Below are 14863 nucleotides of genomic sequence, written 5' to 3'. Positions count from 1 at the left end.
ACAAAAAAGGAATGTAACTTAAAATGTTTATGTTCTACTGAATGATTCTTTTTTCTTCGAGTTTTCAGAACACTACCAATGATAAACCAAGGATGGAGATGGGAAGAATGGGACACGTTGATGAAGATGTTTTTATAACTGGTAACAAATTCCTCTGGAAATATACCTGACATGTAGTCTTTTAGATGGAAGCTGGGAAGGGGACACCTGACAGCTGACTGGAGTCACTCAGCCACTTGTAAACATCTGCTTTTTTCGTTACAACTCATGATCATCACTGGGGAGGTGCAGCCCATGTGGAAGGATTCATTTTGGTCACTTTTGAGAAAGAAAGAAATTCCTAAAATGAAGGGCTTTGCCTGTGTTACACGGAAGTCACTAGAAGAGAGGAAGGCTGTTCTGGAGCAGGTCTAGTTCAGTGTGGCAACAGCAGGGCGACCAGAGGGGAAAAACAGTTTTATATCTAGGAGTAAGAAACACAGGCCACTGAACTCTCATTTGGCCACATGTGTATTCAGTGGCTTGGTGCCCGGCCATACAAAGAGGCAGGCCTCGTGTATGTAAAATTCTACCAGTCATGCACACACACAAGTCAAACAGTGTTCAAACAACAGCATTCATCCATTCTCTCATTTTCTTGTCATTGAAGCAAGAAAATCAGGTATTTAAGAGTTTGGGTATTTTTAATGAGTAAGTGGTACAACAGAATCCTCTTGCTAAGTAATTAAAAATATTCTTTTCCAGAGGGACAAAAAAAAAAAAAAAAAACAAGGTATCTAATTTTTTTAAAGTTCCCTTTTCCCTTGAAGGGATCCTGGAATCAGACAACTGCCTTAGCAGAATCATGAGTGGGCCAATTTCAGCTACAGAAAACTCAACTTCATACATCAGTTACCTGAGCAGGCCTCATTCTCAGGAAGTGATCACTCTTTGAAGGAGCTTTCATCTCATGTCCTAAACTGTGCCTTCTCTTGTTTTTCTCCCTTTCACTGGGAAATAAAGCCACTAGTTATTAACTGGAAAATATTTTAAGAAAATGGAGTAGAGGTTTGAGAAAAATAAATATTAATACACAGTACAAAAGGATGAAGATTTGGGGGGGAAAAAGAAACAAGATAAATATTAGTATTAACTATCCCAACATTTAGTACAAAGATTGCTCTTGTACTTTGGAAATTTAAGAAAGCCAACGAAGAAATTATGAACTGAAGAGCTGGGAGAGGGAAGGAGAGCGTGGTTGTATGGAAGGAGAGGCCAGAGGCCTCTATGACATTCCCTTAGTGTTCCTGATAGGCACTGATACACAGAGCACTAGGTAAGGGGGAATTTCTTTGCATTAAATTGTATGTAACTAAATATAACCAAATTGTGCCATGGCTCAGGGTGTGAAGCCAGCAAACATATGCACTGCAAAATTCAGCTGGGTTTTTTTTTCAGCTTCAAAGAATGTGTTAAACAAAAGTCTCAAGATATAAAAGCTAATGAACTGAACTATCAAATTGAAATTCACTCCTTTCATTTATTCCGCAGAATTTAATGAGAAGAGAAATCATCACTTTTCAGAACGCTGCAAGTGTTGGATTTCTGGAGGAATATTTTATATAACAAATCCTAGGAAAAGATGAAAAACACTCTAGAATATTTGGAAATTTCCTAGATATCTGGGCTGGTTGATGTCTTTCTAAAAGAAATTCAAGAGAATAGTAATTTTCAAATATATTTCAAAATAAGTGAAATTAAAACTAACAGTTATTTAACACGGGGATGCATGAGTTTTCAAACACTACAGGGGAAAGGACATGTGGCTGGGCTGGTGCTATTCTAACATGTTGAATGAATAAACACATCATATACCGAAGTTTGAATTTTCTTTCTTTCTATCTAGTATTGCAACTGACCCAAAGGCATTGCAGTGAGGAATGGTTTAGACTTATGGTACCAATACACATAACTAAGTATGAAATGGAACTGGAGAAGAAAGAAAAAAATCTATAGATTGCCATTAAAATCTTCTGAAAGAGTTAAGAGAAAATGTAAAAGATTATACATTTGTAATGTATGTACCTGGTGATTTTGTTTGAAGAAAAAAATGTAAGAGGCTCTGGAACTGAGCCTGGTATACAGATGAGGACTGGACTTACAGCTATTCCATTTCTCCCTCAACTGCCACGTAAGGAAAATTATGCAATTCACGCATTCTGTGGAATGTGCTGATTTTTGAAAGTTAAAAAGAGCTCTGTACAGTAAAACTATGAGATTCACACAACACAAAAGAACATCTTTAATTGAGCTGGCCATTTGATAAGGCAACTTGTACAAGGCTTCTTGGAATCAAAGCATAAAGTACCAGTAAAGCTAAAAAATTATGCTCAATGACTTACAGAAACAAGTACCAAGATTCAATTTTCTAGCCATTATATTTTACAACAACAAAAAAAGATTACCTTTTCTAAATCACCAAGTAGGGAACATCAGCGTCAACACAGACACTCAGAATGCTGGATTATTTTCCTTTTTGGTACAAGGAAATGAATATTATAATGAAAGACGTCAAGACAAAATACAATTCTGTAAGAAAAGTATGCTCTGATAAATATAGTAAAGGATAACATCCATATCAGTTTTATGGGTTGTAGATGATTTAATAAACACTTACCAATGAAGGGGACTTAATTTAGAGTTTAATGATCATTTTAGAGGAAAGTTATCTACTATGAGCAACTTATAGTGCATGCTCCTGGAGTTGAGATGGCTCTTATTTAATTTGTACTTCCAAGAATGTGTAACTTTTCATTGCAACATATGGCACAGATGAGAGTCACTCTGGCTACAGAGTTTAAGATCCTTTGCAAAGAATATGTTCAACAATGAAGGGAAGGATGAGTATCAATAAATGTTATTATACATCACTGACGGTAGTTTGGTTGGCGTAAAAGGACCAAAGCCTACAAACTAGTTTAGAAAATGGGAAAATTAGTTTTGCTGTTACCAAAGAATTTCTTGCAAGGACTATATATATATAAAAGTTGGTGGAAATAGTTTTTTTCCCCAATTATATGTTAAATATATGTTCAATTCAAAGAATATTCAATTATATGTTAAATATAATTTTTTAAAAACTAATTCCGCCAACTTTTAAACAACAGCTTTACCTTTCCATGAGATAAGTATTTCTATAAAGATTTTATATGCAATCAAAAATGTTACCAATGCATTTGCATCTCTTCATCTGGGGTACCAAGGGCACATTTTTAGGGAGATACAGAAATAGTTAAAGTTGTCTAACAGTAAACTAAGATGAAGTGAAAATGACCTTAGTTTTCCATTTCGTAACTTTAAAAAGGTAGAGCATATTAGTGTTTACTTAGCAAATATATGTCAACCTTAAATGAAATACTCTGTCCCTGGTTCTCTATTTCATTTGAAGCACATTGGCTGAACCTGGGTCTCTTCTAGGATTTTCCTGTAAAGGTTCCCTAATGCTGCAACTCACAGTAGCCACCTGTGACTTCAAGTTTGCTGGAAGTCACAACTGTGTTCAGACTTAGGAATCAGCAATTCCCATGCAGAGTTTCTCAAAAGGACCTGTTGGGATACTAGGGCCAAATGATTTATCTTATCCTGCATTTATCAAAATTTCTGTTCCTTTCGTCTAGGTTGTTTTCTCAATAGTCTATCTTATTCCATGGTTCTTGGCACTTCACTTCCAGATACACACAACAGAAAATGAAAATAAACTCATTCTTTTTGGGGGGACTGTTCAATCCCAGGTTTATTCTTTGGACAGGATTATCATTTTCCAGGGAGTCACTTTCAGGAAGAAACCTGACAGTTGTCATGAATGGTCCCACAGTGTGCTTTATCTGAATAAATCCTGAAAAGATAAGAGGTTTAGATTTCAATCTTTTTTTTTTTTTCTTTTCTTTTCTTTTTTTTTTTTTTTTTTTGCTGTGACAAATATCCTATCACTTCAACCTTGGAATAAAAGACATCTCCATTTTTACGTAAGATAAAAGTAGTTATGAATAATTAGTCCTAAATTAAAAGCATTTAGTTCTGAATTACTTATTTCCAACTAAACATCAGGCATATAAAATAATGGGTAATACTATGGTGGAACTGAGATTGGCCTTCCATGAGAAGCTCGAAAGCAGGTATTCAACGTAACTCAGGTCAGTTTAAATAACATCCCTTTGCAAAGTGTCAAACGAGAACGAGTGAGAGCTACTGAGAGATCCTGGCTTGCTTTCTGGCCTCCTCTACTTTCCTGCAAAGGGATACCGGGAGATTCCTCCTGGGTTTCTGTCCCTTTGATCGTTGTGCTCTTGTGCTTTGGGGAGGCTGGAACTATGTGCTCTCCTTGGGTGGCTGGGTGGCCGGGGGTGGCTGCAGTGGCTGGGTGCCCGTGGCCGTTTTGATAGAGTTCAGGGTTTTGCTAAACCAAGAGTTTTTTGCAGCTTGGATTTCATTCATAAGGGCTCCTCTCTGATGTTCCAGTTCCTGATTAAAAAAAGAAAATCATCTGAATTATGTAAGTGTTTTCTCTCTTACCCAAAAAACCCCAAAGTATAGTTTTATGGAATCCCCAGGTCTGTAGAGCTGTAGCTGTCCTCCCACAAAACCCACGAGAGATTTTAATTGGCTTCTTAATTCAAGAAAAGTTTAGAGCTAAAGGAGTTACCAGTGAAAATCAGAATCTGGCTTCCTCTGAACAGTGAAATGAACGTCATTTATCTTTTCTTCTCTGTGTTTTTGGTCCAAATTTAGGTTTAGGTTACAACATGTTTGAAACAACAAGTAAATGGATGGACAGAACTTCTGCTGATGTTGTAAGCATGACTGAATTCTAGTTCCAAACACATGGCCTTCACCCCAAGAACATCCCAGGCCAGCACAGAAACTGTTCAGGGTCGCTAGTGGGGCCATGGTGAGAGCCATGGCAGATTATGGTGGTAGGCAAGGACCTTGGGAAAAGGGAAATGGGGAACAGTCCATCAGAAGCCAGGACTGTTTTCCTAATTATGTTATCTTCCCATAGGGCAGAGATTTTGGGGAAAGGGATTTGGTAAAGTCAAGTAAAGATGAAGGAGAAAAAGCTCCAAAGCAAAGAATGGATGTCAGCCAATGTCCACCTGTCGGAGGACAACAGAGAAGGTCTGGCCTTTCATTTTCAGGGTCAGCTACCACAGCAGCTGAAGTTTGATGAGAAGGGACTTTGGCAACAGAAATCTCAGGGTAAACTAAAAAAGCATATGCTTAAGTTCTCATAGGATATTATTTTAATTATTACGCTTTCATTTATAACTATGTGTTTATGTCACTGTTTAAAAATAATGATGTAGGGGCACCTGGGTGGCTCAGTCGGTTAAGCCTCTGCCTTCTGCTCAGGTCATGATCTCAGGGTCCTGGGATTTAGCCCTGCATTGGGCTCTCTGCTCAGCGGGGAACCTGCTTCTCCCTCTCCTGCTCCCCCTGCTTGTGTTCCCTCTCTCACTGTGTCTCTCCTCTGTCAAATGAATAAGTTAAACCTTAAAAAAAAATTTTTTTTTAAATGATGTAAACTGTGACTCTGGAGGACACATTAGTGGGCAAAAAATGTATTCATCATATGTGGAAACCTCTTCAGATGCCGAGCTGGATGGATGGAGCCAAAGGACGAGAACATGTCCTAGAGCACGGACCGCTTCTCTCCTCCGGTCACCGACCTGGATTTTGCACTTGGCCTCCACCAGCTGCAGCTTGGTCTGCGCCAACTCCAGCTCCATCTCCCTCAGCTGCTTCTTCAGGTTGTCCTTCTCGTCATCCAGATCCACCCCCTGCTCCTCCCTGCTGACGGCCGCTGGCTTCAGAGTCCCCTCTTTGCTGAAAATGTCACTGCAGTGCTTACAGGCCATCATTTTACCCTGAAATAGCCAAAGAGAGAACCCACATCAAGTGACTTCACAGTAGAAATCACTTCCAGAAACAAGACATAGACACTGCTTGGGGTCCTCGAAGGCAAGCCCACTTCTGAAGGTAATTGTATTTCTTGTGCTGCAGCCAAAATGGTTTTAGCACAAAACTCAGTCACTCAAGTTCAGTGCTCCTTGCTTCTTAAAGTATCTTAGAGCATCTGTGAAACCTGTCCTGGAAATTCTGTGCTGCCATTAGTCTTTCTAGAGCCCCACGCCATAGGCTCTCCAAGCAGGGTCTCCTGAACCCTAGAGGTCCTGTAAGACTGCATACTCTTCCCACCCCCGCCGCAAGTGAAGAAACTCAGAGCGTAAGTAGCCAGTCCACAGGAGAATGAGAAAGGTCACCGTGATTGACCTCAATCTATGCTTGCAACGAAGTTTATGTCCTGTCCTTTGGCTCAGCTTTAAGCAAAGAGAATCATTACTGTTCAAGGTGATCCAAGAAACTCTGCCTCATGTCTGGCCTGCCAGTCAGGCACACAGCACCGACCAAAGCAACTCTTCAAGACGGTGGAGCTCTTCTTATAACAGCTCGAAAAATAGAGCTAAAAGATATTACACAGCATCTCTATTTTAATGTACTACTACTACTACATATTATAATATGTCCATAACTGAAACTATACTCTTCTCTTCACACACACACACACATCCCAAGTCTCCCCACATTTGTGTCACTATGCCTGTCTCCACCATTTAGGCCTGAAATCTGGGCTCATCTTCTTTCCCTTCTCCCTCATTCCATATTCAGCTGGTCATTATTTCTCTGACATGTCCGAGCTCTCCTCATGCCAGGCCTGAATCCCTAGAAGTCACCTTCTTAGCCCCCACTGATTGCTTTGTTTGTTTGTTTTAAATTAACATAGAATGTATTATTTGTTTCAGGGGTACAGGTCTGTGATTCATCAGTCTTTTATAATACCCAGGGCTCATTACAACACATATCCTGATTGCTTTCTTATCTATCCTTAATGTACTCTTCTGATCCCTACCTGATTAATATTCCTTAGACACTTAAAAGGTATCTTGTAAGCCTCTTCAGAACCTGGAAGAATAATTAGCCCACTACTGGCACTAAATAGGCAAACAGCAAGTATTAGTTTTATGTATTTATGGTAAACTAAATAAAATGTTAAAGTCATGGCTTTTGATCTGGGTCTTAAATGATTAAAAGTTTGCCAAGCTGGGCAGGCAGTTCTATTAGGTGGAACTGCATGAAGGAACAAGATCCCCAAGGGAGAAGGACATCTCTGCAGGGCGAACACTGCAAAGCTGCTGGCCTTTCAGAGAACTGCAGGGAGTGTGAGCAGGCTCCAGCGGGGAGGAAATGGCAGAGCAGGGAGAGGCAGGAAGTGAGAAGCGTTGTACGTGGCCCCGATGTAAAGGTTCCCCAGTGTAATGCTATGGAACCCCGATTCCGTTCTACAGCGAAGGCACTCACTCCATCCTGGGCTCCCCGCTGGAGAGAGAGCACTGAGCCTCACGAGGCTGCAGGGTCTCAGCCAGTGTCCACCTCCCCATCTTCCTTACTAACAGAACTCTGACTTCATGTGGGCTGGCAGTATGCCTGGTTAAAAGCTGCCATTTCCCACGCTCCCCTGAAACTCAGTGTGGCCATGAGATTCAGTTCTGACAGGTCAGCAAAGTGTGGTATGGAGCTTCAAGGAAGGCCACTTACAGCTCACCCAGCTGGAGGTGGGCTCTGGGACCCTGGCATTTTCTTCTGGCCCCAAATTCTACCCCGGAAGGTGGGTGTGATGGAGGTCACTGCAGTGGACAGATTTGACTTTCAAGTGACCTTGAAGATGGCAGCCCATGCTGAGGGTGTGGGTCACTGATACCTGACCAGTGTGGACTGCTGATAAAACCAAGGATCGTTCTAGCCCTAGACTTTTTTTTTTTTTTTTAAGTGAGATAACATCTTTTGTGTTTAAGCCATTGTTATTTTGGGTTTCCTCCCTGTGGCCAATCTCATTCTAAATTGATACACAGAGTGAGAGAATCACATTTATCCTGGGGAAAGCTCATTCTAACTCCGTGCGAAGGGTTACCTGAAAGCGAAATGGTGTTACAGGAGGATGGAAACATCAAAACCTACAGCATCATGCCAAACAAGAGATGAAAGGGAAGTAGCGTTGGGGCAAGAAGCTATGGGACAGTACAGTGACCAAGGGTATGGAGAGTAGAGTCTCACTCCCAGGGTTCAAATTCTGGCATTACTACTCACTGTGACCTTGAGATCATGAATGACCTGTTTTGGTGATCATTGTCAGTAAAAACAAGACCTAATAAGTCATTAAAAAAGAAGATATAATAGGAGCACCTGGGTGGCTCAGTTGGTTAAGCATCTGCTTTCAGCTCAGGTCATGATTTCAGGGTCCTGGGATTGAGTTCTGCATCCGGCTCCCTGCTCATCAGCAAGTCAGCTTCTCTCTCTCTCTGCCTGCTGCTCCCTCTCCTTGGGCTCTACCTCGATCTTCAAATAAATAAATAAAATCTTTTTTTTTAATAAGAAAAAGATATAATAGTATCTACCTTCACAGGAAGCTGAGAGGATAAAATGGGATAATCTTTGGAAAAGTATACACAGGACGTGTTTACTAGGTGTTAGTTCTTGTTTTCGGCCAAAACAAGTTCAGGTTCCTCTTCCTGAATATCACGGCCTTTCATCAGACAACCCAGTTGTCTATTGTTTATAATATCCATTATTTCCCTCTATTCCTTAATACTCGAAGCACATCAGCCCCCTTAATGAGACTCATTCTGATTTCTGGGTCTTCAGTCACAGTTTCCTCCAGAATGTCCTTTCTAAATCTTCTAACAGAAGTCTAGAAATCTTCCAACAGAAGTCCTACTTCAGTCCAGCCTCCTCTACAAAGTCATCTTTGGTCTGCAGTTCTTACGATTTTGCTTTCTCAAAACCCTGCTTGTCCATGTCATCTAACTCAGCGCTGACTTACATGCCTCTGTACTATTCCCTAAATATTTCACATGCGTACATATAACCTGCTCTTGTAGGGAAATTCTAAACTTTTTGTTATGCATAATTTCTTTAAAACAACATTAGTCTAAAAGCTGTCCATATAGATGCTCAATAAAGCCTTGAGTGACCCATATACATCCATTTCATTTGTATTTCCATGAAGATTTTAGTTCAGGATAGTTAACTCTTATGCCGAGGAACATCATCAAGTGAGTGTTAGTGTAAAAAAAGGATGATAAAGGCCAAGGAGGAAGAAGGTAAAGGTAGACCAGAGAGGGACAACATGAGCCCAAAATTTTGGCAGGTTTGGGCAGGGAGATGACCAACGTCACAGTCACTAACAATCTCAGACTTTTGTAGAACAGGAAATAAGAAAAAAACACTTGGACTACAAAGTCAGAACAAGGTTCATATTTTCAGTTCTCATGTCTCAGATTTTCAGGTTATAAAGTTATAAAACTATGGGTGTACTGTGTGCCAACCACTAAGCTAAGCACTTATTTAATCTTCAAAATAACCGGCTGAGGTGAGCAATGTTGTCTCTATTTTCCAGGACCCGAAATACAGCTTAGAGAGGTAAATAACTTGTCCCAGTCGTTCAGTTATATGCTGACATGCCTAGAATGCATTTATGCACTAGCATCAAACCTGAATATACTCGAAGAGAACTACGTCCGGTTTCTGCACGCTGGTCACAAGAGTTGGCTGTGCCAGCACTGCTTCTGAAGACAGGGATTCATTTGTTCTGCTGTGGATTCTCCGGGAATTAGCAATCGCTTTTCCCACGTAGGCAACAAAAGGAGTTTCACCACCAGGGGGCAGCATGTAAAGAAATCCTACAGTTTTCCTTAAAAACAACCGACCAAAAAACTGGTGGAGAGCAAAGGGAGGGTCCTGCCCGGTGGCAAACCACACCGAAGCCACATCAGTTCTAGTCCCGTGGGGATGCTGAGGGTTCCCAGGCGTCCACCGTGCAAGAAGGCTCAGGAGCCTGAGGCTCCTTCTCAGCCTTCAGACAAGGCTGAGCTCCCACGACCTGCCTGCCACAAGCCCTGACATTGATGGGAACACAGCCTTTCTGCGGGCAGCGAGGAAGATCACACCCGGCCAGAGACAGAGTCCGCTCTCCACCCACGGAGAGGGGCATGGTGGGCGTGACGTCAGAACCTGGGCCGCTGGGGGCGTGGTCACGCCGGGGGGCGGGGCTTCCCCTCTGGTACTGACATAAGACTGCGTGAATCTGCAAGAAGCCATAGCACAGAGCGTTCTCCCTGCGCCTTACCTTAACCACTTCCAGCTCCTCCCTGCTGGCGGCCTGCTGTGTCTCCAGTCTGGTACTTAACTGGGAACAGATCTGAAGGGAAGAAAAGAGTGTCTTTATTATGAAGTGGAACAGCTCTGATGTGCACATCACTGTGTAACCACTCACGGGTGGCTCTGGCTTCTCCGAGGCCAGAAGGAAACCTCGCAAAAGAACAGCCCTGCAAATGCAGTCCACACACAGCGGAGAGCCTGAGAGTGTTTTCCACGCGAAAAGCGTATTTTCATCTGAATTAGTAGAACAACACATGGGGTAATTTGATTTCTTTCTGTCACAAGACTTTGTGGCTATTTCCAGCGAATTCCTGTCCTATTTTGGAATGAATCTACAGAATCTCTGCTGGGGATCCACTTTGTGCAAAGTTCCATTCTGGAAATGGGATGAAAAGAATTCTGGACCAGAAACTTCTGTGCACTGCCACAGGGAGAGTCTGTTTTCAATGACCTAAAGTTTCCTTTAAAATTGGCAGAGGGGATGGATAAAACAGAGTTAAAATGCCCAGAAAATAATAAAGACTAAAATTCTGATCAAGTGGTTTGGCAATATGGTGTGAAATGACAAGCGTGAGGTCCAGCTCTAGTTCTTTCCAGCACTGTGTCCTTGGGCGAATTCACTAACCTTTCTAAGCTTCAGTTCCTTATAAATACAAATCGCTGTGCTGTGATAATCAATGGGAAAAAAAAAATGTATGCAAAGGATTCAATATGGCACGTGGCCTATAAGAAGTGCTCATTAAAGAAAATCTCATTATTGATTCTGAAATAAGGTGCTAACACCAAGTAGTAGGGGCTGGTAGAAATACGGGCTTTCAAAGCCAACACCAACCAACCAAATGAACAAAACTATTTGCTTAAAAAAAAAATTCTAGATGTTCCAATTCCCTGAGTGACATATGAATCTTTGTTTTGAAAAAAACAGAATGAAAAAAGTTAGGGGATGTCAAATATTAAAATGCAATCTGAACTAAAAACAAAAGAGCTACCTCTATGACAAAACAGGCATTTTTAAAAAAAAGATTTTTATTTATGAGAGAGAGAGAGAGCGTGCACACCTGATGTGGGGCTTGATCCCAGAACCTGGAGATCATGACCTGAGCTGAAGGCAGACGCTTAACCAACTGTGCCACCCAGGCACCCATGGGATTTTTTTTTTCAATGTCTGTTTTGAAGGCATCTGCCTTCATCTCAGGTCATGATCCCAGAGTCCTGGGATGGAGTCCTTAGACAGAAGTTGACGCCCCCCCCCCCACCCCCTTCAAGCTCCCGGCTCAGTGGAGAGTCTGCTTCTCCCTCCCCCGCCCCCCATGCTCTCTCTCTCTCTCAAATAAATAAATTAAAAAAAAAAAAAAAAAAAAAAAGGCTCTAGAGACCGGGGCCTGCTTGTGGAGTTGTTTCCAATTTCTCCAGAACCAAGCCTGGAAATAATGAATAGGACTGTATTAGCTGATGTGAAAAAGAAGCAATCTCCCTAATAATTTTGGCAAACCATATACCCTTTCAAATAACCCCAAAGATTCCAAAATAAAGCCAATCATAGCCAATTCCAACTATAGAATGCATTTGGATTATGTTTTATATCCTAATTATCTTCAGACAGATGGGTCTGTTGCCTTTTACATTACTGGTAGTGCTGCCAGATAATATTCAAGAACAGTCCCAAGGATTACTATTTTGAAGAGTGCTGCATATGGCGGCCACCCATGGCCTAATGTGGTGATGAAAAAAACAACCCATCTGCAGTGATGGCAAGTTCCACGGCACCTGGTCTTTGCTGTTCCTTGGACTGGTTAATGTCTAATCATCCCTCTCCTAGTTACCCAAATTGAAAATCTCAGGATCACCGTCAGTCTTTTCCCTTGTCCAGCAAAAAATGACTATATTTTGTGTCTTCCTCTTCTCCATTTTCATTACTACTTATTTTAGTTTAAGGCTATTTTCTCACCTGGACTCTATGGTTAGCCTCTTACTGTCTCTATCTTTGCCAGTGGGTCTCTCTACTTGGTTCCATATTTCTCACTAGGACAGATCGGTGTCAACAACATGTCCCTGATTATGCCACCTTCTTGCTCAAACATTCCTGCTGTAAACAGAATAAAATCCAAACTCCTCTGCCTAACCCAAAGCCCCTCTTTGAACTAGAACCTAACTCATCTTTGCTTCTTTTTCTGTCCCCAAAACTCTTGACAAACAAAACTGTTTCTGTTCACTTATCTACCTCCACACCTTTGCACGTGCTGTTCCTCTGTTCCCTACTTCTATCCTCCTTCGCTGCCTCCACATACCCAAATCTCGCCCGGCCTTTGGTGCACAGCTCAAATCACCCCTCCTCCAGGAAGGGTTTCATTTCCCATGGGCAGTAAGTTCCCTTTCCTCTTATCTGTGCACAGGTGTTATCTCCCCATTACAAGATCAGCTTCTGAAGGAGAGAAATTGAATTAATTCATCTTTTACTCCCCCAAAGAATCAAGCCTCTCAGCTAGCAGGTATTAAATAAACACATATCGATTATCAGCAAAGAGAGGAAGACAGCTCTGAAGCCTTATTTCTTTTTTCTTTTTTTTTTTTTTTTTTTTGACAGATAGAGATCACAAGTAGGGAGAGAGGCAGGCAGAGAGAGAGAGAGGAGGAAGCAGGCTCCCCGCCAAGCAGAGAGCCCGATGCGGGGCTCGATCCCAGGACCCTGGGATCACGACCCGAGCGAAAGGCAGAGGCTTTAACCCACTGAGCCACCCAGGCGCCCCTGAAGCCTTATTTCTAAGCAATCTTCCACGAAGGAGAAAAATCCTTTTGAAAAGATGTTCATAATATATGAAGTGAATCAGCTGCAAAAAGGAGAAAAATCCTTTTGAAAAGATGTTCATAATATATGAAGTGAATCAGCTGCAAAAATTAGCACAAACAATATCGATGACATTTTTATTTATACAGCAACAATGTATATTCAGTATATTACAGTGACTATTTCTAGTTAGCAAGGTTAAGCGGGGGGGGGGGGTGTTTTCTTTGTGCTTTTCTACACTTTCTTAATTTTCCACAAGGAACATAAATTTTATTCATAAGCAGCACATTTTTAAAAAGAATACCAATCTGACTTCAAACTCTTACATGAGGCAGGAGACCCCAGGGAAGTTCTTAGGATAAGCAGGTGACATTCAGTCCCTTGATTAATTCTGGAACTGCAGCAGCCCATTCAAGGGTTTCTCAGCAATGCGGAGTCCTTACCACGTGACAGCATGAGCAGCAGAGACAAGATGATACTACGCAGGCTGGCACGAGGGCTTTCTGGGAGCACTCAGGTGATGGGGCCTAGAATATCCTCAAGGGAAGCAAGCCCTCCACTAAGTGATCAAAGGGTCCCCACAGAAGGTTTCCTGCTAGCCTTGGCCATTGCTGGGTAAGGCCACAGAGCCACGTGGGAAAAAGAGCTCCCGCATTCTAGACTGTGACAGCAAAGGACACACTGATTCCCTGGATACCGTTTTTTGCTACAATCACTGAACTTTAGTCCTTGGCAATGAGGCAAAGTGTTTCTCTTGAGGTCTACTGGAAATGCGCTTCTGAGGAGCGCAGAGACAGGATCCTGGTGGTAACGATCAACTTTCCTGTTCCTTGGAATCTACCAAACATTGTAAGCAGCCAACAGATCGTTTTGCTCAGTTACACCTCCCGCGTTGTCAGCAAGCACATCCAACCCGTGTTTATTTCGGAGGAGAAAGGAGGTCACCAAATTTAATGAATGCGTGGCAATCACTGTTCTGGGAACTCTGAAGACAAAAATGCTTTTCCCCCCAAAGAAAAACAATACAAATAATCACTTTTATAGCAATTCAAAGCCCAGTGGCTCGTTACCTGCTTATACTCGGCAATGATAGCTGTGGTCTTCTTTATCTCATACTCAGCCTTCTCCAGCTGTTTCCGGAAGACTTCTTTTAGCTAGAGAGACAGAGGAGGAGAAACACCAAGCCTCAGTTAAAAGCCTAATGGATTGCCATGAACACCTATACTCATGTCGGCCTGATTTGGTCAAGGCCAATGTTAACAATTACAGCTACATAAACTTTCCTCACTGAAGCTGTAGTCAAGCTTGAAAGCCTGATCATCTTCAGAGATGCAGGCATCTTTGTCTCCTGTAACGTATAAGACATATGGAGCAGCCCCATTACAAAACTGCTTATCCTTACCACTTACCACAACATATAAATTTCACAACATATAAACATGTTGTGAAATACGTTTCCTTTCAGAAGCTATCTTCTTTCTTCTTCTTCTTTTTCAGACTTTTTTTTTTAAGATTTTATTTATTTATTTGACAGACAGAGATCGCAAGTAGTCAGAGAGGCAGGCAGAGAGAGAGGGGGAAGTAGACTCCCTGCTGAGCAGAGAGCCCAATGCAGGCCTTGATCCCAGGACCCTGAGATCATAACATGAGCCCAAGGCAGAGGCTCAACCCACTGAACCACCGAGGCGCCCTAAACTTTATTTTAAGGAATCTCTACACACAATGTGGGGCTTGAACTCACAACCCTGAGATCGACAGTCACATGCTCCCCCCATCTGAGCCAGCTAGGTACCCCGAAGCTATCTTTATTCTTATGAGAGCCTAAAA

The 14863-nt window shown here is 42.0% G+C and overlaps 1 protein-coding gene across 7 annotated transcripts in view; it reads right to left on the bottom strand.

The window, feature by feature from the left end:
- Positions 1 to 2257: 2257 nt before the first annotated feature.
- RABGAP1L (RAB GTPase activating protein 1 like) overlaps positions 2258 to 14863 on the bottom strand; it is a 762787-nt gene continuing 750181 nt past the window's right edge. For all 7 annotated transcript variants that reach the window (XM_045983134.1, XM_045983136.1, XM_045983135.1 and 4 more), the window contains 4 exons: positions 14107 to 14190; positions 10220 to 10291; positions 5706 to 5903; positions 2258 to 4500 (listed from right to left, as the gene is read on the bottom strand). In XM_045983134.1, coding sequence (XP_045839090.1) covers positions 4348 to 4500; positions 5706 to 5903; positions 10220 to 10291; positions 14107 to 14190 — 507 coding nt within the window. In that variant the 3' untranslated portion in view covers positions 2258 to 4347. The remainder of the gene's footprint in view (positions 4501 to 5705; positions 5904 to 10219; positions 10292 to 14106; positions 14191 to 14863) is intronic.

The sequence above is a fragment of the Meles meles genome, chromosome 17 (genome assembly GCF_922984935.1).
Source record: "Meles meles chromosome 17, mMelMel3.1 paternal haplotype, whole genome shotgun sequence".
NCBI lineage: Eukaryota > Metazoa > Chordata > Mammalia > Carnivora > Mustelidae > Meles > Meles meles.
This window is presented reverse-complemented; position numbering and strand designations above follow the sequence as displayed.